Here is a 25,390-nt window from a genome sequence, read left to right as displayed (position 1 = left end):
TAGCACCTATATTTTTAGAACTGTCATCCTTAAGTTAATTATAATTTCATGAAAAAACGTTGTTTGTTTTCTATCATTCTTATCACCACCCGCATCGTATGTGGCAGGGTTCATAATTCTAGCACCAATATAGCAGAATTATCATCCTTGATTTTAGAATTTTCATAAAAAAATGTTGTTTGTCTTCTATTACTTCTTTCTTTCTTAGGTTATCTTTCTTAGGGTATCTACTTCAAACTGCAAATATATGTTCCTTATTATCACTCAAATCATGTTTGACTTTAGCTTGACTATTTCCAAAATTATGTCCCCCTTTAACTTAGATTTTTTTTTTAGAAATTATTATTTTTCACCCAGACTTATTCATTTCTTAAAGGATTTAATTATAATGATATGATAAGGTTTATAAATATTGCTTCTATATTTCCAGAATTATCTCCCCCTTAACTTTCATTGTTTCTTATTTATTCTACAACTTTCTGATTTGTCTATGGATTTACTTCAAATTCCAAATATATGTTCATTATCAATATAATTATCTGGAAACAAAGTGATCCCTCAGAAGCATTAAAAACAACATTTAAAAACAGCAAAATTACACCTACTTCACATGTGATTAGATTCATAAGTATATCGCATTAGTTTCTATGGTATTTTCATTTTGAACTTCGATTTATTTGAAAATTAATTGTTATGTATTTCGCTTAGTTTATACAGACTTACTAGTATATAGGAAAACACATTTCTTATATGTCTTACATACACTATTGATATAAAGAAAGAAACTACGCTTACATACACTATTGATATAAAGAAAGAAACTACGTTTTAAAGTTTTTAATGAATTCTTAACATTTGCAGATATTATACATGTAATAATTATATGTTATAGTCTTTAAGGTAACATAATAAATAGAAGAAAACAATTCTGTGATTGTATAAATTGAATGACAATGATTTAATACTGAATTTATACGTGTAAATATATATGTTATAGTCTATAAAGGTAATACAATAAATGTATAAAGAATAAAACAGTTCTGTGATTGTATAAATAGTATGAAAATGATTTAATTATGAATTTATACGTGTAAATATATCTGTTATAGTCTATAAAGGGAATACAATAAATGTATAAAGAAAAAAAACAATTTTGTGATTGTATAATATTATGATAATGATTTAATTATGAATTTATACGTGTAAATATATCTGTTATAGTCTATAAAGAGAATACAATAAATGTATAAAGAAAAAAAAACAATTTTGTGATTGTATAATATTATGATAATGATTTAATTATGAATTTATACGTGTAAATATATCTGTTATAGTCTATAAAGGGAATACAATAAATGTATAAAGAAAAAAAAACAATTTTGTGATTGTATAATATTATGATAATGATTTAATTATGAATTTATACGTGTAAATATATCTGTTATAGTCTATAAAGGGAATAAAATAAATGTATAAAGAAAAAAAAAAATTTTATGATTGTATAATATTATGATAATGATTCAATTATGAATTTATACAAAACACACCATTACAATAAGCTTAAACACTTTATATTCCATCTCAAGGCTGCTCTGTTGGATTAATCTTAACTTCATGGACCTTAAAAAGAAATTAGAATTCTGGAGGTAAAACATAAGTGAAATTAAGTTAAGTTGCATACAAAGGACACCATTTTATTTGATTTTAAATCAAGTGTTATTTTCAAATCATTCCATTTCAATATCATACAAAGAAAAATATGCAACTCTGATATCCTGTTTCAAAAATTAGACTTACAAGCTATAACATGTTTGCACACATCTGTAACAGTTCACTATAGGACAGATTAAAGGCATACATGTCCAACAAACTACGGGCTGAAGTGTGTTTTCTACAGAATGCATTGTTTTACCTAAAACCACATGACACTAAAGCCACATTTCCCTAAAACCACATTTTCCTAAAACCAATATAACCTAAAACCACATTACAATGGTTTCTAAGAAATCTGCATATACATGTACATACTGACCAGTGTTTTCTTCTCTTTTAATGAGTATTGGTGTGGAAATTGACATGAAAAACTTAGTTATAATAATCTAACATTGTGAACGATCTTACCTGTACATGTTTAGGTGCACTTAGTGCATATATAACCCCATCAGCTATATCCACTGGCTTCAAACTCTGCAAATATAGATAAATTTGATAGTCATTTATTATACATGATATACTAAAATGAAAGTCAAAAACAATCTAAATAGTTATCAGTTTCAATATTTCTATGAAAACAAGAGGGCCATGATGGCCCTGAGGTCGCTCACCTGTATATAGGCCCCCCAACCCCCACCCCCCCCCCCAACGTTGCAAGGCCAATTTAACTCAAGGGCTTTTATTTGCACAAACTTGGTAGACACCCATAAGAAGATGTTTCATGCTAAACATCTAAGCTCTAGCTCATTGGGCTTTTTTAAAAGAAGATTTTTTTTAAGTTTTTACTATACACATATAGTTAAAAACAATGACACCCTTGGGGATGGGCCAGTTTTGACCCCAGGGCTTTTATTTGAACAAACTTTGTAGACACTTACTAGAAGATGTTTCATGCTTAATATCTAAACTCTAGCTATTTGGGTTTTTTCAAAGAAGATTTAAAGTTTTTGCTTAACACATATAAAGAAAATCAATGAACCCCGGGGCGGGGCCAATTTTGACCCCAGGTCTTTTATTTGAACAAACTTTGTAAACATTCACTAAAAGATGTTTCATGCTTAATATCTTAACTCTAGCTATTTGGGTTTTTTCAAAGAAGATTTTTTAAGTTTTTGCTATACACATATAAGGAAAATCAATGACCCCCGTGGCAGTGCCAATTTTGACCCCAGGGCTTTTATTTGAACAAACTTGGTAGACACCTATTAGAACATGTTTAATGCTCAATATCTTAGCCATAGCTCTTTGAGTTCTTTAAAAGAAGATTTTTTAAGTTTTTACTACATGCATATAGGGAAAATCAATGACCCCCCGGGGCGGGGCCAATTTTGACCCCAGGGCTTTTATTTGAACAAACTTGGTAGACACCCATTAGAACATGTTTCATGCTAAATATCTTAGCTCTTTCTCTTTGGGTTCTTTAAAAGAAGATTTTTTTAAGTTTTTACTATATGCATATAGGGAAAATCAATGACCCCCTGGGGCGGGGCCAATTTTGACCCCAGGGCTTTTATTTGAACAAACTTGGTAGACACTCACTAGAAGATGTTTCATGCCAAATATCTAAGCTCTAGCTCTTTGAGTTCTTTAAAAGAAGATTTTTTAAGTTTTTACTATATGCATATAGGGAAAATCAATGACCACCCGGGGCGGGGCCAATTTTGACCCCGGGCTTTTATTTGAACAAACTTGGTAGACACTCACTAGAAGATGTTTCATGCCAAATATCTAAGCTCCAGCTCTTATGGTTTTTTTAAAGAAGATATTTAAAGTTTTTTCTTTCGGTTGCCATGGCAACCAGAGTTCTGCATGGAATTAAATTCTTTGAACAATTTTTAAAGGTGACCACCAAAGGAACATTCCTGTGAAGTTTGGATGAAATTGGCTTAGTGGTTTATGAGGAGATGTCATTTAAAGTGAAAGTTTACGGACGGACGGACGACGGACGGACGCCGGACGAAAAGCGATCACAAAAGCTCAACCTGTCACTTTGTGACAGGTGAGCTAAAAAAGGGAGATACAGTCATATAACAGAAAACACAGTTTGTACTTAGGCAAAGTTTAGGCTGATACAACTGATTAATATGCATGAAATAAAATTAAAATATACTGTAAACATTCCCTAGAAAATGATTATCACATCTACAGAAGTTTATTTCAAGTTTGTTCACTTAAGTCACATTAATATGATAAGATCTAATGCAGTTTAATAGTGTGGCCAATTATGCATGTAAGAGCAAGACATAAAATAAAACATGGGGTGGAACATGAAAAATTCCATTACAACATGTACAATGTAAAAGTAATGTAAACTGTTTAAGGTCATCAAATTAACTGCAAATAGGTGAATGAAAAACATGGCCTATCAAATATTTGAAGACACACCTCAAAAGCACTGTATTTCTTGACTGCAACCTGAGGGTCATGAACATACATCCTGTGAGCAAAGTTTGTCTCCGTCAAACCAGGACTGATGCTCTGTAATTAATTTATACAATATAATATTTATCCACAACAAAAGGATTGTTTTGTTTTTTACTAGTAGATCTATTTCATTATTTAAATATAAGTATATAAAAATCAAATAACCCATTACACAGCATGCCCTAAATAAGACTTTCACAGGCCATGAAAGGGATATATGATGCAGTCATTTAAAATATTGCAGACGCTGACATGTTTATAAATTAAACCAGAATAGCCTAGCTTCACCTTAGTGCAATAACTAGTTATCTTCTATTAAATTTAGAAGGACTTAACCCGTTACTGCACTAAAGTGACGATATAATATTTTGATCTCGTACTGTTTTACTAGACTGCAGCTTCCTTTGCCTAACTCAGTCACCAGTCAGGCCTTACTATTGCAAATATAAATTTTGTAATGTGCATTTGTAGACCACAAATGTAAAATATATATATTACTAAACAGCCTAGAATATACATAATCAAATAAAAATGGCGTTTGTCATCCTGTCATTTGTAAACATAATAAAGAACGTAACTTTCATTTTAGACCACATTTTGATGTGTGATTGTGTATGTATATAATTATACAATGTGCCAAATTTTGCAACAAGTAAATGCCGTGATCCTTTTATGTATCTATATTTTTCTTCAAAAAATGTTATGGAAGACTCATTATAAATGAGTAGAGTAAGTGAGTTAATAACATTACGGTCACTCTAATATGTGTTTTTGAAAGTGACAATTCATTCCTTAATCCATCCACAAGAGCAGTAACAGCAAACTTGGTGGCACTGTAAAAATGTCCGTCTGGATTTGAAGCATACTGTTTATGACCAACTCCGCTAAAAAAGAAGTCTTGAAAACTGATTGAAAACAGAAATAGAAAATGTATGTCAAACCATTCCGGTTTGACGACATGTCATTGGCAATCTGATTAAAATCAGCTACAAATTCACGCTCCGCTACATGCAAGAAATTTCTTAAGTAGATCTGAACTTTAGTCAGATTCAGTCATTGAATAATTAAATTATGAGAAAAGTGAATGATGCTTGAATAACTGTTAAATTTATCATGAAGTACAATACAATTTTGACAAAAATATGTTACGTATAAAAAAAGGCTTCGACTTTCTTTGGAAACAGCAAGAAACATAGATTTGACGCGCCAGATTGTTCGCTAGACTCAATCTCTGCAAAATATTATAACAGAAGTTAAATTTAAATCATTTATTGTTTATTTGAGATGGTAAGGGCAATGTTGTTTAATCAATTGTTTAATAAACTATTTTCATGAGAAAACTACTTATATTACCTATTTATTTGTATAACATGTCCGTCATCTACACCTCTTTCTCTCATCGACTTGACTGCCTCACGTGTACACATGCATAGGCCAAGAACATTTACCTAGAAAAAAATGAATATTCAACTTAGTATGTTCAAAGACATAATAAAACAAAGGCATAAAATTAATGATATTATGCAAAAATACTTTTTCGACGATGCATTCAAGTTTTTTTAAACAGCAGTTCATTAATTCAAAGAGGCGCCAATGTTATGTCAAAATTGTACACTGTGTTTAACCGTTCGACTAAATTTATTATTGTTTGTACATGTGATATTCATGTACATGTAAATGTAAGTAAAACAGGGTCACGGCCGGGCGACATGTATTAAATAATCTGTACAATGATAAAGTACTTACATCAAGCATATTTTTCCACTGTTCAGTTTTACCTGATAATAACGGTGCAGCTTGGGACAGACCAGCGTTATTTATACACACGTCTGTACCACCAAACTCGGATTTGATCTATAAGAAAATAACGGAATTGCAATAAAAAAAAAACAACAAATGTAAGAAGAAGTTTACAGTTGTATTTTCTATGAGAACATACCTAATAGAACGTGTTCCTGAAATAAGAATCTGTATCTTGTTCTTTGATATATGCATGTATTGTAAAATTATTTTCTGCTCAACAAATACGTATATATTTCTAGTATATTTTGTTGAAAACAATTAAAAGCAGATGTTACATAAATAATTAATCTCCTAAATGCAAATGCACAAATTTATTGTAACAACGTTTGTTTGAAGAAACAATTTAAAGAGAATGAGTTGTGTAGCCTCATACATTGCAACAATAGCAACGTAAGTATAAAAGGCATTATTAGTTACAGCACACGCACATTCTAATTCACCTGAAAGCAAGATATTACAATATGACCAACACTCATTATTTAACACTTATACTTTAGAAACAGGATTGTGACATTACCTAAGTCCCGTTCAAATTCAGACATATGAGTAATACTAGTTACGGATATAGAATTGTCAGTGAATTAAAGACAGGAAATAGATAGACTCCTGTAATAAAACTACATGTATTGATATTTGATTGACTACAGGCTGTAGTCAATCAAATATCAATACATGTAGTTTTATTTAACCGCAGGACTCATAACGTTGCCATCGTCCAGTCTAAGGAACACTTTAATAGTATCCATATTGCGTTAAAGACATCAGAATAAAAATTTACCCATCTAGCCTAATCAGAACCTTTGGGAGGAGCACATATATTTGCTGATCTTCGTTAAGAATATATACAAAATGTTTATGTCCTAATCAAGCAATTATGCAACAAAGAGACTAAACGTTGTCAGAGTGAAATGCGAAATGGAAACCCTAAAATTAAGTACAGCCTACCTTTTCAAACATTGACAATACTTGTTCTTCTTTAGAAACATCACACACTATTGGTATCAATGATCCTTTCTCTGCCTTTAACTTCTCCGACAGCTCCTGTTTATTAACAATACAATGTATGTATTTGTTTTATTACGTGACGTCAGTGATTTTACTTTCAAAATCGAAGCCGCTCCAGCCTGTCCACTGCCAGCAGTTATTTTGATTTGGCGCCAAAATAAAACAACAGGACGGGAACTTTACCGACATTCTGCTAATCCATAAGTGAAAACCTCTATTAGTTCTCGAGGTGGAAGATGAATGGAATGCTACTGACTGAATATGAACATTATTTCATATTTGTTTTCTTAAGACTGTTCATCGATTGAATTAATTCATTGACCAATCGGAACAAACACCTATATATAATTTGCTAGAATGTCTACACCGTAACACGTAAGAAATAAAGTAGATCTAAGTAGATTGATCTTTAGTTAGATTGTATAATTTACATGTGCAGCTTAATAAAAATTGTTACAAACTAGAACAAGAAAAGCATTGATGCAAAGCATCAAAGGGCGACGCCAAAAGAATTTGATCCAGGTTTGCACCTAAATACTTAACAAAAGATGTGTACTTTATAGCAGTACCATTTCATGTGACCTGGAGGCTTGGCCCAGTTTATGTTGAAACTTAAACCAAAAAGAATAGACTCTGTCTTGCCAAGATGCAAAGACAATTTATAGTCAATAAACCAATCTTAAGATTTACTTTACCAGATACAAGGATACCTGAGTCATCATCATATAATGACAGGCACAAGTATCACACCTGGGAAGAAAAAATATGACCAGATTAATAAAAAATCTGTGTTCATCTTAAAAGTGTCAAAAACCAAAAAAAAAAAATGTAAATAATGACCCCCTTTAAAGATATACTATTTACTTTAAGTATATTTTTAAAGGGGGTCATCATTTACATTTTTTTTTTTTTGGTTTGTGACACTTTTAAGATGAACACAGGTTTTTTATCAATCTGGTAATATTTTTTCTTCCCAGGTCTGATACTTGTGCCTGTGCATATAATAAAAGCTTATTGCTTAGGGTCGCAGACATGTCATTGACATATATTAGACATAAAAGAGGACCTAAAATGAACATCAGGGGGACACCATAGGTATTCAGAGAGAATGAGTACCAGTCACATTCACCAGCTGCTATCAGAGATAAGACTTGAACCATGCAAGAATGTCATTACATATGGCAGATGCTTGAAGTTCCATGAAGAAGAAGAAAAAAGAACTTCTTCATGTGCAGTAAAGTGTGATCAACTGTACCAAATGCTTTTTGTAGATTTAAAAGTATCACGCAATACTGCCTTTGTCCATTTCAAATTAAATGCAATCTATTAAATGAATCAAACATGTGTCAGTTGAAAAACCACTTCTAAACCCTGACTGAAACTGCCTGACCATGACTCGAACCCATGACTTTCAGAAGACCAACTGAGCTATCCGGCCGGCTACACATTTTTTTTTTCTCTTTAATAATGAAACAGTTCTAAACCTAAACCTTTTTCCCCACTATATTGATTCATGTACTTGAATTTCTGATGTTTACAGAGCATAGTAAATTAAACTAATGGTTATTTGCAGTAACAGGATGAGAAAAACTTTCAGCTTGACCAGAACTCAAACCTGTGACCCACAGAATAATGTACCGCGGCTGTAGCGATTGAGCTCATAATCTGGCCACTTACACATTTTCTCCCCTAAATAGTGAACAGTTCTAAACCGTGACAGATATTTAGATTTTTAAATTAACAGATAATTAATTTTTAATTAATAAATAAGAAAAAAAAACCTTACATACTCATAGTCTTAATTAAAATAACAATTTATATAATTATTATTGTATAATTATTTTTACTAAAAAGGGCTAAGACAGTTATTGGTTGTGCCATTATTTATAACAGGTCAATTTGAAAGTGAATATAACTGTGCTAATACATGTACAATATCTATGATAAGAAATTTTATGAAGGCTGATTTGTATTTTACATCAAGGGCACCGGGCGAAAACATGAAAATGCAACAAACGAACCACTTTGTGGTAGATTGTATTTTCATGTTTTCATCTGGCGCCCGGTTACTTTTTGTACTTTGTTGGTTTTCATGTGGCACAAATCACCCACTATAAAATTTAGTGTACAAATTTATTCAAGGACAAGTATCAATCTACTCTATGAAAAGTCTGTTGTCGGGTTGACTCAGGAGACCTGGAGGTAAAGACCGGTGTCACTCCATTACAAATAGATAAGACAGAAGCTGTCCTTTTCAAACTATGCACATGTTAGAAAAAAATTAGAATAACTATTCAGAACATGATTTTTTGAGGCTTTATCAATTATATTGCTTGATCCAAGTTTCAGGACATTTTCAATCAATACATGTATTATCATTTATAACTTTAAATGAAAGTCTCATCCCTTTAATAATAATGACATAACTGCAACTCTTTAAATTCAGAAATATTATAAGTCTCATCATACCAATATACTAAGATATAAATGTATGCACATAACATTAATAATTCCAAGTTTCTATTAAATAAATATGAAATATTGGGTATATAAAGCCAGTAAAAGTATATATATATCAATATTCACTCATCAGGGCCTCTATGCTTTTGATGACCTTACAACTGGTAAATTTTATAAAACAAAAATTGTAAGTAATACCTAAGATAGACAGAAAAGAACAAATAATTTAGTAAACATGAGTTACTTCCCCTTGAAATAAAGAAAACATGAAACCCAAAAGAACACCCTAAACATCAAAATTAAGAAATGTTGCAGGCTCATTTTAATTATGCCATGCAAATTAATGATAAAGTATTCATAAAAAAGTAGATGGCCATGTGACAGCAGTAATTGCAGAAAATCGGATAGCTGTCAACGTCCGGATACTGGTACACTTTGTAAAAACAACCATTCTGTTCAACAGATAAACGTAATATGGATAAAATCAATAGGATAATCGTTTACAACAGTCCATTACCTATCCTAATACTCATTTGCAGGTGAACTTTCTTCTTGTAGGAAAGTTTTGAAAATATATAAATGAATGAGCATCAATGTAGACCACAACGATATTCGAAATCCGGGTTTTAGTATTGTCAATAAAACAAAGGGACAAGCTGTTAATCAGAGCCTGCAATTTCGTGAAAATAATATCCCAATGCACATGCTTTTTATATAAAGTTAGTAAATACAAATATAACAACATATTTGTTTACTTGATTTTTATGAATCAAAATAAATATAATTAACACAACATGAAATTAACTGCTAATAATAACAGCTCCTTCCATAGGCAAAAATAAAAAGCATTCCATATAAGACGACGCCGCTCACCGGCGTCGCCAACAACACTTTTTACTCACTTCAATTGAACAAAGCGTTCTTATGATGTTTACCGCGTACATCTTGTACAACAGTGATAATTTAGTGTTTACCTCAACAGCTTCTACATTTCTAGCACATCCTACAACTTTCATTCCATGACAAACTAATGACTGTGCGATAGCTTTCCCTATCCCAGATGATGCGCCTGTTACTAGCGCTACACGGCCTACCCAACGTTCCATTATATGTGTAAGTTCTGTCGTCTGTACTATGTAACGACTTAAAAAATATCTGGGTTACTGTACTGCGCATGCCCATATTTTCCCGCCACTCCTAGCGTCTGTGTCTCATGGTCAACGAAGTTCAGTGTGACCAGAAACACAATTCCATCTTTCAAAATCTGTTTCACAGACAGATAACCAGTTGCACAGCATTATTCGATATAGTGAAGAAAATAATAGTTTGCATGCATAGCCCCTAACAATAATGGTAATCGCTTACCTAACAATAATGACTTACAGCAATTTATATTTACCCCATCCAACAAAAATCACACTCAAAATATACTAATATGGGCGGTCATTTTCATGAAGGTGCAGGATACTCCAGAAAAAATATCACTAACAGTATATTACACACACTGTGCAATCAACTGAACAGCATTTTCAAAAATGTCCAACTAACTATCGGTCATACGTTAAGATATTCAAAGTTTCTTACTTGTTCGGCTCCAACTGTCAAAGCTTGATTTTTAACCTTTTTCACCTCCTACACACAAACAAGAAAGAATTACAATGACAGAGAAATACAGTATCAAAAGTTTCCAGTAGACCTCTACCTTCAAAACATCATGTCTGAGTTATTAAAAAAAAATAAACAAATATCACATTTTTTTATTCAAACCATTCGCATACATTGAACGTAACACTAAGTTAAAACTCAATGCAATTCAATTTAATTCAATTCTTTATTCATTAAAAACACATTTTCATATACCTGCCTATTGAATCACCCTACGTAGTGATCTCCCCTTATCAGTACTCTGCCTGTACTGATAAGGGGAGATCACTGCGTAGTAGATTGGAGTTTGGGCTTGAAGAGTTACATCCCGTACAAGACAAATGATAGATCTATTAGTTGGTATAGTTATAATTAAACATAATTTTCTCTGATCTGTTTGTGTCATAAGCATTGGTAAAATGATACCAAATTCACCATCTGTCATAAAAGTTTTAAAATTTAATTGCACAAGATATGTTGTTGTTTTTTTCCACAATTTTGTAATCTTTTCTTTCAAATTTGGCCTGAAGGATCATGTGAGTCAAAATATATTGATGTGCTAATGCTAGATTCTGAGATGTTTTTGTTCTGGGTCAGAATCTAGCTTCTTCACTATTATCTCCATTCCCCCTCTACAACATAAAACCCTTTTATATGTTGAAATTTGTTTGTATTAACATAATGAGCATTATTTGTTGGTTATATATGATATGTATATTTTAGGTATACTTTTGCTGTTGATTTCAAATGCAAGAAGTCAAGAAGAAACTGATAATATACTGAAGACAGTTGAAACAAGCAACAAAGAAGATTCAAATGATGAAGTTCTAAGCATAACCCAAAGGAATGAAGTCTTAGGCTTTGAAAATCAACTCAATAAAGACATCAAAAATGTGGAAAGAAGTGAATTCTGTGATAAAGAAAAAGAGGTTTGCAGTAAAGTTGTCTCAATTCCAAGTCAATCTTTGAATAACCAAGAATCTGCTTCTGATGACAGTGTTGAACCAAATATTGATAGGAGGAAAGAGACAGATCCAAGACCAGATGAAGAATTAAGAACTAAACCGTCAGGTGATATTCAGAATAATGTTTACAGTGAAAATGAAAATTTAGACCTTAAATCTAAAGAGACTTTTAACAAGGACGAAGAAGATACAAAGATTGGAAACACCCAGTCAGTTACGATAAACAATGAAGAAGTTCTAGATGAATCCAGTGTAAATTAGGATGAAAAAATGAACTAACAAAAAACACTTCAAACTTTGAATCCAATTCCACATTTGATCAGTGGTTGAAATTTATTTTAGATCCTTTTATTGAGGAGTTTAAAGATGGTATTTACCCAAAGTTGTCAGATAAAACAAATATCACTTAATTTTATCCTGTAAATGAAAATATCATAATTGAAAATGGAAAATTATAAACAATATTCAGCGCAGCATTCCTTTATTTTACATTTTATGACTTCTTAATGCCTGTATATAGACAGAAAATGAACGTCTACAAAATTATTGATTTAAGAAGGAAATTAGTCTTTGCTGAGATGGATATATGTTTGTGTAAAAATCTTTCAAGACATTTTCTAGCATTGTATAGCTTCCAGTATGAAGCTCGATATACTGTTTATTAAATGAACTATTGCATTTTCCACTCTGAATTATCCAGGAATTCAATGCTGAATATTAAGATTTCATAATAATGAACAATTGTATACAGTTACAGGGTTTGTTATAACTCTCAAAGAATATTATTACCTAGAATATTATTTTATAGCTGTCAAGTGTCATGTTTTTTTAATCTAACAATGTAAGATGTAGTAATATTTTATGAGATACCAAGTTTCTTATATTAAAAAATAGATGCTGTGAATGTGAAGACAAATCTATATCTGTAATTATATCTATAAAGGGTAAAGAATCCATAGCCATTTTTTCTCTGGCGAGAGTAAGCCAATACTAAATGTGCGATTGCTCTGGATATAGTCTGGACTTGATAGTTCATGACCCTGGCTGATTTATTGATTTTGTCTAGTTTCTCTTCATCTAGACTGGTAAACTGTAATCTTATGTACATGTACAATTTGTCACCATAACTGAGATATGCTTGATGTAATGTAGCTGTGTTTAGTTCATGTATTGACCTTTAAAATAAGATATAAATGAGTGTATCATTATAGTGCATCACTATGCCAGGTCAGTGAAACATGAAAAAACTGTTAGTTGATTGTCAACTAGACTTTAAATACCTTCATGATGAAAGAAATTAATGAACTCCTTCCATTGCAATTTTTAAAGTGATTAATGAAACTTAAAATATTCCACCAAGTTTGTTTAATGAATAGCCAGACTAATTAGGCTTTTGTAGACAAAACAGATGTTAACATGTATGTTTATATTGTAACAGTATCAGCATTAATTATTCTGTATATCAACAATTTACTTGCATTGACCACAGGTGTCCGGCGTGTGGCGATGACTTACACTATACCCCCATTCCACTCTACAACCCAAAACCCTTAAACATCATCCAAACATCGTAAGTATTGACACTGACTGTATGTAACACAAAATTGATTTCTGTCAATCAATACCAGTTGGTAAAAACTTCATGGCAGTTTTATACAGGATCATAATACAGCCTATTCAGCACATTAAAGACTTTATAGATTCAGACTTATGTATGTTTGATATAAAATGCATGTATCATATTTCAGTATAATTCCACTATCTTAGATATTTAAGAATTAAATGTGCTGGATGTATAAAATATTATTGTTTTATTTAAATAAGAATACATACAAGTGGATAATTGTACAGTCTGATGGTAACTTTATCGTACAAAACACACAACAGCTATATTAGATTATTGGGAAATAGCAGAAATAATTATGTTTTATCATAATTTATTCTTTTTTTCTCAAACCATTAGGAGATGGTTTTTATGCCTTCACCACTTAGGGTTGGGGGTTGTTAAAGCTTTGCCATAGTCTGTTATACTGTCCCGTGTGTGTATGTTGGCAGGTTGGCTGCTCAGGGCAGGCGGCATCAAGGATTATTTTTATACTCCTACCTACATCAAAACTTTTAGAGAATTTTTTGCCTGATGAAAAATATTGGGGATTTTTTTTTTTATCAGTTTTGGTAGAATTATGGCCCATTGTTCATATGTTTCAATGTAATATTGGCAGAAAAGAACCTAGTTTTATGTTGTGTGACTTGTTTTGCTGCTTATCCAAACTTGCTAACAACTATTGACACACAAGTGAAGGAAAATTTTATCATATTATCTTCTGTTTTGTCTCCGGCCAATTTCATGTGAAAGATTTTTAGCTGTTTTAAAGACAAATATTAGCAGTGACTTAAACATAATTGACCCTTTGATGATTATCCACCTGTGAAAACCTTTAGAATGGTACAATTTCCTCTGTAGTTGGGTTTTTAAATGAAATGTTTGATTTAAATATGCTCAATTTATAGATGATTCTGATTTTATAATCTGATATAAGCTGATTTTTTATAACAAGTTGCAAATCAGGATAATATTAGAATTAAATGTAAAAATAAAAGATAATTTCGAGTAAAATTTTAAGAAATAAACATCTGTAAGTAAGGTAGATTAGATCTGCATTTACAGATATAATTTGGTATATTTTTAGAAACCAAGGATATAAACTGCTAATTAACATCTGTTTTTGTTTGAGTATCTTTTAATAAAATGTATTATGTAAGTGAAATAATTTTGTAAAATGAAAACAATGTCAATGACAAAAATGTAGTCACTTCTCTCAAATGATTGTGCAAGTACAATATGTTTATATTTAACATATGTTTACATTTTCTCTGTTTATTAACTCCATTGTTTACTATGTTTTATATTATAAAGCAGAGCCTCTAAGTGAATTATGTTCAGAGATTGTTGTTGTTGTTAACTTTATTGTTAATCCTCCATGCCTCTTCATACTTCAGTACCAAATAAATATTTGTTCTTGGAGGCTAAAATTTATAAATCACATGGTTCAAACAATTTTACTGTAAAATATGTATTTTAAGTAATGTATAAATACTGTAGTCTTTAATATATGTATTATAAATAACCTACAGTATATATACTCAATAATATTTGATGATCCTAAATTGTCAAATATTTCTACCTTTCAAGATGCATTTTTTATATGCCCGAAAGAATTTCGGACATATTATGTTATACCCCCTGGCGTCCGTCCGTCTGTCTGTCCGTCCGTCTGTCCGTCCGTCCGTCCGTCCGTTAGCAATTTGGTTTCCGGAGCATAACTTAAGTTCCATTTGGCCCACAATATTCAAACTTCATAGGATGATTGTCCATATTTGAGTAGAAGACCTCTATTGATTTTGGGGTCATAAGGTCAAAGTCAAGGTCACTATGAACCTTAAAACTGAAAACGTTAGCAATTTGGTTTCCGGAGCAGAACTTAAGTTCCATTTGGCCCACAATATTCAAACTTCATAGGATGATTGTCCATATTGGGTAGAAGACCCCTATTGACTTTGGGGTCATAAGGTCAAAAGGTCAAGGTCACTATGACCTTAAAACTGAAACAGTTTCCGGAGCATAAACTTAAGTTCCATTTGGCCCACAGTGTTCAAACATCATAGGATGATTGTCCATATTTGGTAGAAGACCCCTATTGATTTTGGGGTCACAAGGTCAAAGGTCATGGTCACTATGACCTTAAAAACTGAAAACAGTTTCCGGAGCATAACTTAAGTTCCATTTGTCCTACAGTGTTCAAACTTCATAGGATGATTGTCCATATTTGGTAGAAGACCCCTTTAGATTTTAGGGTCACAGGTCAAAGGTCAAGGTCACTATGACCTTAAAACTGAAAACAGTTTCCGGAGCATAACTTAAGTTCCATTTGGCACACAGTGTTCAAACTTCATAGGATGATTGACGATATTGGGTAGAAGACCCCTATTTGATTTTGGGTTCACAAGGTCAAAAAGGTCAAGGTCACTATTACCTTAGAACTGAAAACAGTTTCCGGAGCATAAACTTAAGTTCTATTTGGCCCACAGTGTTTCAAACTTCATAGGATTATTTGTCCATATTGGGTAGAAGACCCCTATTGATTTTGGGGTCACAAGGTCAAAGGTCAAGGTCACTATTACTTAGAAATTGAAAACAGTTTTTTTGAGCATAATTTTTGTTCCATTTAGCCCACAATATTCAAACTTCATAGGATGATTGTCCATATTGGGTAGAAGACCCCTATTGATTTTGGGGTCACAAGGTCAATGCCACTATTACCTTAAAAACTGAAAACAGTTTTCGAATATAACTTAAGTATCATTTTTGGCCTACTGTGTTTAAACTTTCATAGTATGATTGTCCATATTGGGTTAAAGACCCCTCATGATTTTGGGGTCACAAGGTCAAAGGGTCAAGGTCACTTTTACCTTAGTAATTGAAAACAGTTTTCTGGGACATAACTTAAAAGTTCCATTTGGACCACAATATTGAAACTGCAAAGGAGGATTGTTATTTGAAGGAGGTAATACTTTATTTTAGTCCCATGTCTTACAAATGCTTCATCTTTACTAAAAAAAAAAAACACTTTCGGGCATATAATGCTCCGCCTAGCGGTGCTCTTGTTTATTATTGATTACCGTTAATTTAGAAGTACATGTAGTACTTTATCGACACATTTAGATAAGTGGAATGCGCTTTGTAACTAGGGTAGGATATAAATATTTGAGGTTATTAAGTAAATACTTTGATCGCCTGACATTGATATTACAACATAGAAATTATAATAAACACACAAACTTGATTTTACAGGGTTTTTAATTGAAATTTCTGACATACAGATTACAATTAATGATATATAGAGTCTACATGAAGCATACTGCATCATCAGCAAATCTAATCTTCAAATACTACCGGTATATAAATGAGATGATATCTGATTTAGGACAGTTAACAATGTCCGCTAATTACCGCAGTTAACAACCATCAGGGTTTTATCTTGATTCACACTTTGTCAATATTGACTGTAGATCTAATATTGTATAATAAATACTTATTGGGCTGTCACATTTTAAAAATCATATTATTATAAACTATTAATTATGGATAATATAAATATACTATAAATATGGATAATTTTTAAATTGTATGAATCCATCTATATACCTGCAGCAAAAATTATTGTTTAATCTTCATAAAATGATACAAATGATGTAAATATGGTAATTAATTGCCATATATACAAGCCAATGACCCGTACACAAAATCAATGCTAAATGGATAAAACCCTACTTAAAATAGCAGAATAATATTTTGTTCCGGAACGCTTGTTCTGTTTATATACTCGTACATTTTTTATATTCATGTGTGTTAAATACAAAATAACAGGTATGAAAAGAAGATCAAAAACCATTTACACATTTTATCAAAACATGTTTTGTGACATTCCATGTTACAACTCTTTCGAGAATCGACCATAAGATTACGGAATTAATTCAATTTAAATGTTGACAAATTTTATAAAAAATATTTCATAAGATATAGCTTTATACCCTTTAAAATAAAATAAGACAGGGCCCTATTGCATAATATGGCTCACTTGACAATTTATTAAAGTGATATCACATGTAACATTTTGATAAATTATCAAGATACAGATACAGGTCAGGCTAGACTAATGAACCCTTTTTGCAAATGTATATAAAAGTCAAACAAGTGGAGTGTTATCTTAGATTTAGGTATTGTCTTATAGTCTAAAATATAGTTCATCATAATTTGAAGAAATTATGTGGCAACAATAGTTTATACAGTATTATTTTTGCTCTGTCTGCTGGCCAATATCAGATAATGGAATGGTTGCTCATTCTGTTTTACTGATACAAAAATGTTTGAAACCTGTAAAATATCAAACCGTCATAATCTAATTATTTCAAGGTACGGTAAGAATCTTACAGGAACACCAAGATTTTTGTGAGAGAACATTAACAAACTAGACCTATCACTGAAGGTACTTAATATCCCCACCAGCAACTTTGACTTTTTGAAAAATAAGTGGTCTTACTCAACCTATAGTAAATGAAGTATCCACTTCACTTATTCAATTAATTGCAATCCCAACCATGGTGTTCAATTAATCTTGCTATACACCAAGTTTGATTACAATACCTAATTCCTAACCAGAAACCATTTTTCTACTCTTAGTCCTGGTGACCTTGATCTTAACACCAGGGGGTCCAAATGCAATACCAACCGGGGTCTCCACATAAGGTTGCTATAAACTAGGTTTGAGTACAATACCTCATTCCAAACTAAAGTTATGGTCCAGAAACCATGATGTTGACGGACCGACTGACAAGCTGACTCCTATATATACCCCCCTAAACTTCGTTTGTGGGGGTATAATTTAAGGTAAATTAAATACATCTTGTCATTTTATCTTTGCATGATTCATGACAAATCAAAATTTTGGTTTTGTTATATTATAGTATTATATATGTAGTAAGTCACATAAATTTTACAGGATGCTTTACCTGAGATGGTATCTTGTTACCTTGGTGACACACTATAATTATAAGGATTGTACATTACCCATGTTAAATTCAGTGTGTCAAGGTCATTGAATCATGTATCTACTTCAGTATATGTCAAGTATCTACTACCTGTAACAGTACTATATGTTACCCTATATATATAGTGATGTAACCAACATCACTGTACCTTGTAAACTGTTCTATATAAAGTTTTTTTTTTATCTAATCATCAGACACACTTTTACAGGTGACATTTTTACAGGTATGTACTAATGATTGTGTGTGTGTATTTGCGTTTATTTATACTCGCCACCAGTTGCCCATATGGGCGAGTCCTCCAGAAGAGTATTAGTCATTTTATTTTTTGGAGGATAGTGCAATTATAGATACAGAAAGATGCCCCAATTCCAGAAGCTTCTCCTGGTTCTTTAGCGTGCCAAGTGTTTAAGCACCCATACACGGGACCTCGATTTAAAGTCTCATCCGAAAGACTGATTAGTAATTTTAGTTGGCCAGCCCGGGAATCGAACCCACAATGTCGAGATTACAAGTCTCGCGCTCTAACCGATTGAGCTATGCGGGCTGTACTAATGATGTCAATCTGGAACGTTTATATACTTTTACTCCACTATACAGTTGACTTGATACTCTTATTGAATTAAAAGTTGACTTTTCACTGTCATAAAACAAGCAATTTTGTTGGAGTGATAACTCATGCCATAGAATACAACTATTAGTATTATGTTCCTCATAATATGACTGAAAATATATTTACTATCTGATACAAAGCCAATAGGCAATACAGTTAACCAGAATCTAATAAATTGACATCCATTTGAGTTAGAATTTGTAACATCAAAATATTCTTTACATTATAAAAGGTCATTTTGTCATTAATTTAAGGTAAAATATTAATATTATTTTAGGATTTAAGTAAAGTATGCAAATAATAATATACTAAAATTATCTTATTTATTGAATCCAATATATCAGAAATGAATTAAGGCTGGTTTATTTGGGCCACTTATGTTTAATGGAAGACATTCATGTATATATCAATTAAAATCTTGAAACACCATAAAAATAGTATTATTACACGTAACTATTTATTTCTTATTACAAGAAAATTGGACAAACTGACCCAGTTATAGATCCAGACTGAGGAACAACACAGCTGTTTCAATATTTTATTAGATAATTAAATCATTTAATTAAAAATTAAAGGTGAATATAAAAACCTTCATGGTATAATCTAGATGAAATCTGGATAAAGCATCAAGCAATCTAATTATTTTGCTTAAATAAATCAAAATTTTCACATAAAGTTGATTGTTTCACCCATTCACATGTGTTTAATGAAAATACTTCTTACAAAAGGAGCTAAAGTATTCAGTTTTTGTTGACCTTGAACAGAAAAGTTGTGAAGTCATTCCCAAAACTCAAAAGGACTACCAATGACCCCTTCTTGACCCGGTCATCAACAGCAGCTGTATTCAGTAAAGACCATTAATATTTGATCATTTTGAAAATGGACCTTGACCTGGACATTTTATTCTGAAATAACAATTTTATGATGCTTTACTCTGTAAATAAGTCTAAAGTATTTTAATATTACTTTCATAAAAAAGTGACTCGAGTGTAACAACTTGTAAAGGAACAGCTTACTTTTATTACGGTGATATTTTGTCAACTGACTGATCAAGAGTGTTTTAAGACCTTTTCTAATAATTACAGTCATTGCTTAACATTACATTATTGTATGATGTTAGATGTTCTCAGAAATGAGCCACTGAAATAGTTCAACAGCTTAAACTATACAGTATGGTCACACTGGATAGCTGAGTAAACATGGATTTATACTGGTGGCATTAACTAGTGTAAATTATTACCACTTTCTCACCAGCTGTTACCTTGTTTGATTATACCTGCAATCCAATTAGATTAGAACAGCTCTATGCTTTCCTATAAAGAACACAATGCATGTTTCATTAATACCATTCCATGTTTTTTGCTGATAAAAAATAAATAAAAGCAGATTATAGTTTTACTTTTTTTAATTTACTTTTTTTTTATTTCTCCCATACAAAAACAATGTATAGTGTTTCAATATACTTCATATAATATCAAAGAAAAACAAATTAACAAATCAAATATATTAATTATACAAAAACAAATATGAACAAGAACCACGAAAAGTGTGGGCCACGATCAACTTTTTTTCCTACATTTTATTTCCAAAGGTAAACACATCGGAGGAAAAACATTGTGGTGAAAGACTTTTAAAGACAACACCATTTTTTTTGTGTACATGATGTAATTAATGTAATTAAAAAGGTCTTGACCTAAGCATTGTTTTGTCCAAATATGAAGATAATCAATTCATTAAATTATCATTAATAGCAAATAACAAAAACTTAAAAGTCCAACGATGAAAACAAGCCATCAACAAACAATAAAGTTAATAGCCAGTTTTAGCAGTTCAAGCAAAATTCAATTACTTGACCTTCCAATGTCAGGGTCATTATGAGTAAAGGTCAAGTTCAATTTGACATCTTTAAAGACCTAAAGAAATGAAGAAACAAATATAACCAATATAAATGCTTGCTTACAGCAATGGCAATGGCAACATGACTGTAGCAATAGCTCAATTTTTTTTCTTAAAAAAATTCGAGCTAAAAATAAAATAATAATTTCAAACAAATGAAAGTCTAGAAAACTTGCAATAAAAAAGTCAGAAACATTCATAAAATTGAAGCTATTAGGACACGTTTACTTTGGTTATATTAAATATATTACTCCATTTAAACCCAACATTTTCCATGGTGCCTTAACTGCCTTTTGGTGGTAACCTAGAGAGTTTTATCCCTTGCCATTTTCTTAACTATTATGGAACACAAAACAAGTTTTATTCTTTTTTTCCATATTTTACAAGACAAGCAATATCCAGACAGACAGATAGACAGACACTTTCACCTTCACCAGGAACACTTCTTTTCTTGAAAATCTTAATAAAACTTATAGATTCCCTGAAATACATCTTAAAACTTTGACAAGAAATTAGATTATGCTTTAAAGTGATAATATTTCTTTGGATGTTAGATTATGCATACTCTAGATATTGATTAATACAATATTGCTCTCCACATTTATTAATTTTTTCTTGATTAAGTATAATGACTGACAATTCTTGACACCATACTCTGTTAGTGTAAGATGAATTGTATAGTTAGTCATTTACAGGGAATAATTTGTTTGTAGAGATATTGACCTGTCAACAATAAAACATGACCATGTTATAAAAGATTAATACATATTGGGTGTTTGTGAATGGCTTCAGACTGGTATTGATTACCCCACTCTGTCACAGTGAAGCATTCATGAAGAATAAAATCTTCACATTCTGTGAAACTAAAATTCCAATTTGTTCAGAGCAGATAAATTTTATCAATGAGATTTAAAACTTCAAGATTTCAATTTAATTGAATTGTATCAAATAACATTAAATTTCTGGAAATCTTCACAAAATGCCACTTTCTAAATTCCCAAAGAAGTCGTAAGTTAATCATACTTTTAACTATTACACAAAAAGGTGACCAAAATGAAATAATTTTGCTCTAAAAACATTTTCTAGTATTTTTTTCCTAATGATGCAGAAAATAATAACAACAATATATTGTTACTAAATCATAAGGCGGTAAATGTGAACATAATCATGTATATAAAGTTGTAAGTATACAATATACATGTATGCTATGTACTTTTGCAGTAGTTAATCACATTATAGTGTATTAATTCAACAAAGAAATTTATCCATTATATAATGAAAATATCATACACCCACACATATGTAAATTTACCATAATACAGATCACATGTAATACTTTAAAATTTTAAAGTTGTGGATATCTAAGTATTAGGGTGGGACAAATTTTACCCTGAATGTTGCAATAAAACATAGACACATAAAAAATATGTTACAATAAAATACATCCACAGTTCCACACCATATTTAAAAACACTCATACATGACATGTACATTTAAACATGTACATATCTTCCATACTTCAAAGGTTATATGTTTTGTAAAATTTGCAGTAGTTATATATATATGCAAGTAATTGTTTCATAAAATTGTGCTTAAAATGTTAATTTTTACATCAACAAAAGCAACAAATAAGGCAAGTTCTCTATACCTCACACTGGAGACATGTAACATTGTTCTACCTATTACCATATCTTACAAAAGAAAGTACATTGTATTACTCACTTGATAGAATAAAATAGAAAATTTAAATTGGATTTTAAATTCTGGAAAAAAGAAAAACAAAAACATTATACAGTTATAAAGGCAGGTCAAATTCAGAAAATGTAAAATTGAATCATTTGCATTTCTTCAGAAATATATCTAGTTATTGAGGGAGGGGAAAAATAATTCAAATGCCATAGACTTGACATGTGAATATGGTTTATACCACGATTTCTTGAATTTCTTCCTGGATCAATAAAGATGCTGAAAGATTCTCCATTTAACTGAATCGTGAAATTTCCTAAAATTCACAAGTGTTTTTTTTTCTATTTAACCCTACTTTTCTCTCAGTCTTATTCCTGGAAATGTTAATGCTATGTACAAGGTTTTCAATCATTAATTCCTAGAAAAAATGTTGGACATTATACTTACCCTGTATAATTTTAATTCATTGTACTTAATACAGGAAGTACGTGATCTTGTCACAGGTTCACTCACTATAACCCCAGGAAGTATAAACTCTCTGTATATATTCAAACTAGATATTACATTGTCATCCGTTTTCCCTGTTGTTGTCATGTTGTATTATACATGTATACACCATAAAGTACATTAAATATTATAGCCAGTGCTATTTCTCTTTAATATTCTGCTGACATTAATCTTCCATTACAATAAAATTCAATACCTGAAACCTAGTATGTTGGACAATACTGCTTAATAGTGTATGTATCATATAGGTGAAGATCCAGGATTTTTTCCAAAGGGGGTTGGGGGGTTGGGGGGGGGAAGGGGAGTTTGGGTTGGGCAGATGGGGGTCTAAAAATTAACTAGGGGAAATGCATATTCCAGAGGGGGTCATGATTAAAATTTTCACTAGTTTTACCATGATTAAACATTTTCATTACAAAAAAACTTTGTTGAAGGGATTTGGCATACATGTACTAGACAAATACCAAGAGGGTCAATTCCCCCTTTACCCTTACCTTAGATCTTTGCATGTATTAAATGGTTAATAAATAAGTATGTACTTTGTTTTCTTAAAATGTTCACAAAATAAGTGAAAGACAGGGTGAATGTTCTCAATGCTGTTATACCCTTGGTGCACTAACAATGTTGCGATAACCTTGGTGCAATGACAATGTTGTGATAACCTTGATGCATTGACAATGTTATGATAACCTTGATACATTGACAATGATATGATAACATTGGTGCATTGACAATGTTGTGATAACCTTGATGCATTGACAATCTTATGATAATGTAATGATAACCTTGATGCATTGACAATGTTCTGATAACCTTGATGCATTGACAATCTTATGTTAACCTTGATGCATTGACAATGATATGATAACCTTTGTGCACTAACAATGTTATGATAATTGGTGCAATGACAATGTTGCAGTAACCTTGATGCATTGACAAAAATAAACAAGAACTATCGCTGAATGCGATTCATACCCCCACCAATGTCCTTGACAGAAGACAACTTGGAAAGGTGGTTAAGGGAATAACTTAAGTGACACAAATACATAAAAAGAAATTATCTCTGGTGAAAAAAAGACTAATTGTACAGATAATAGTAAAAATATCTATTATCAAATCATGTTCGAAACAGTTACAAATAACCTTTCATTTTCCCAATATACTAAACTTTTTATAAGTCAATTTTTGACCTTCAAGTGTGGCCTTGACCTTCAGCTGGCACAAGGGTAAGATGGGTTCTGCACATCGCCCAATTGGAGTGAACATTTGAGTAAAGTTTGAAGAAAATCCTTCCATTAGTATAGAATTTATAGAGCGGACACAACATATTGTCTAGTATTGATTGTATGTAAATTTAAAGACTTAAAAAGGGGCATAACTTTGTCAAAATCCAATACAGAGTTATGAAACTTGACCTGCATATTGTAATTGTGACACCTCATATATCTTTTAAGTTTCAAGAAAATACCTATGCTAGTTTCCGAAGTATTCAAGAACATGTTTTAATCTAAGAACATTTTCTAAGTCATTTTTTGACCTTCAAGTCTGACCTTGACCTTTAGTCTGCACAAAGGTGACATAGATTCTGCACATAACCTTGTTTAGGTGAACATTTGAGAAAAGTTTGAAGAAAGTTCTTCCATTAGTATAGGATTTATAGAGCGGACACAACATATTGTCTAATATGTGATTGTATGTAAATTTGAAGATTAAAAAGGGGCATAACTTTGTTAAAATGCAATACAGAGTTATGAAACTTGACCAGCATATCTTAATTGTGTCACTTCATTTATATTTTAAGTTTCAAGCAAATACCTTGCCTAGATTCAGAAATATTCAGATATATGTTAAAATTAAAGAACATTTTCTAAGTCAATTTTTGACCTTCAAGTGTGACCTTGACCTGAAGCCGGCAAAAGAGTGACATGGGTTCTGCACATATCCTTGTTGAGGTGAACATTTGAGCCAAGTTTGAAGAAAATCTTTCAATAAGTGTAGGACTTACAGAGCGGACACAACATACTGTGTAATATTTGATTGTTTGATACTTGACCTTCAATTGTGACCT

The 25,390-nt window shown here is 31.4% G+C and overlaps 2 protein-coding genes across 3 annotated transcripts; one reads left to right on the top strand and one right to left on the bottom strand.

Annotated features, from left to right (window-relative positions):
- Positions 1-1,417: 1,417 nt before the first annotated feature.
- On the bottom strand, positions 1,418-24,267 carry LOC132713834 (dehydrogenase/reductase SDR family member 11-like). 2 transcript variants are annotated; one of them, XM_060696509.1, is made up of 8 exons: positions 23,263-24,267; positions 6,886-6,981; positions 5,884-5,991; positions 5,491-5,585; positions 4,889-5,021; positions 4,099-4,191; positions 2,122-2,187; positions 1,418-1,620 (listed from the first exon to the last, which is right to left on the bottom strand). In XM_060696509.1, exons 1-8 carry the CDS (start codon positions 23,407-23,409, stop codon positions 1,582-1,584), a joined length of 777 nt encoding a protein of 258 aa, XP_060552492.1. In that variant the 5' UTR covers positions 23,410-24,267; the 3' UTR covers positions 1,418-1,581. The 2 variants fall into 2 exon arrangements, with proteins under 2 accessions (XP_060552492.1, XP_060552493.1); XM_060696510.1 differs by lacking the exon at positions 23,263-24,267 and adding an exon at positions 10,380-10,954 and having other exon boundaries at positions 1,427-1,620.
- Positions 10,999-12,475, top strand: LOC132713837 (uncharacterized). The gene is made up of 2 exons (XM_060696516.1): positions 10,999-11,409; positions 11,773-12,475. Exons 1-2 carry the CDS (start codon positions 11,391-11,393, stop codon positions 12,273-12,275), a joined length of 522 nt encoding a protein of 173 aa, XP_060552499.1. The 5' UTR covers positions 10,999-11,390; the 3' UTR covers positions 12,276-12,475.
- Positions 24,268-25,390: the final 1,123 nt, after the last annotated feature.

This window comes from Ruditapes philippinarum, unplaced genomic scaffold (genome assembly GCF_026571515.1).
Source record: "Ruditapes philippinarum isolate M1 unplaced genomic scaffold, ASM2657151v2 ctg587_1_1_1_1, whole genome shotgun sequence".
NCBI lineage: Eukaryota > Metazoa > Mollusca > Bivalvia > Venerida > Veneridae > Ruditapes > Ruditapes philippinarum.
Note: the sequence above shows the minus strand (reverse complement) of the source record. Positions and strands in the feature narration are given on the sequence as shown.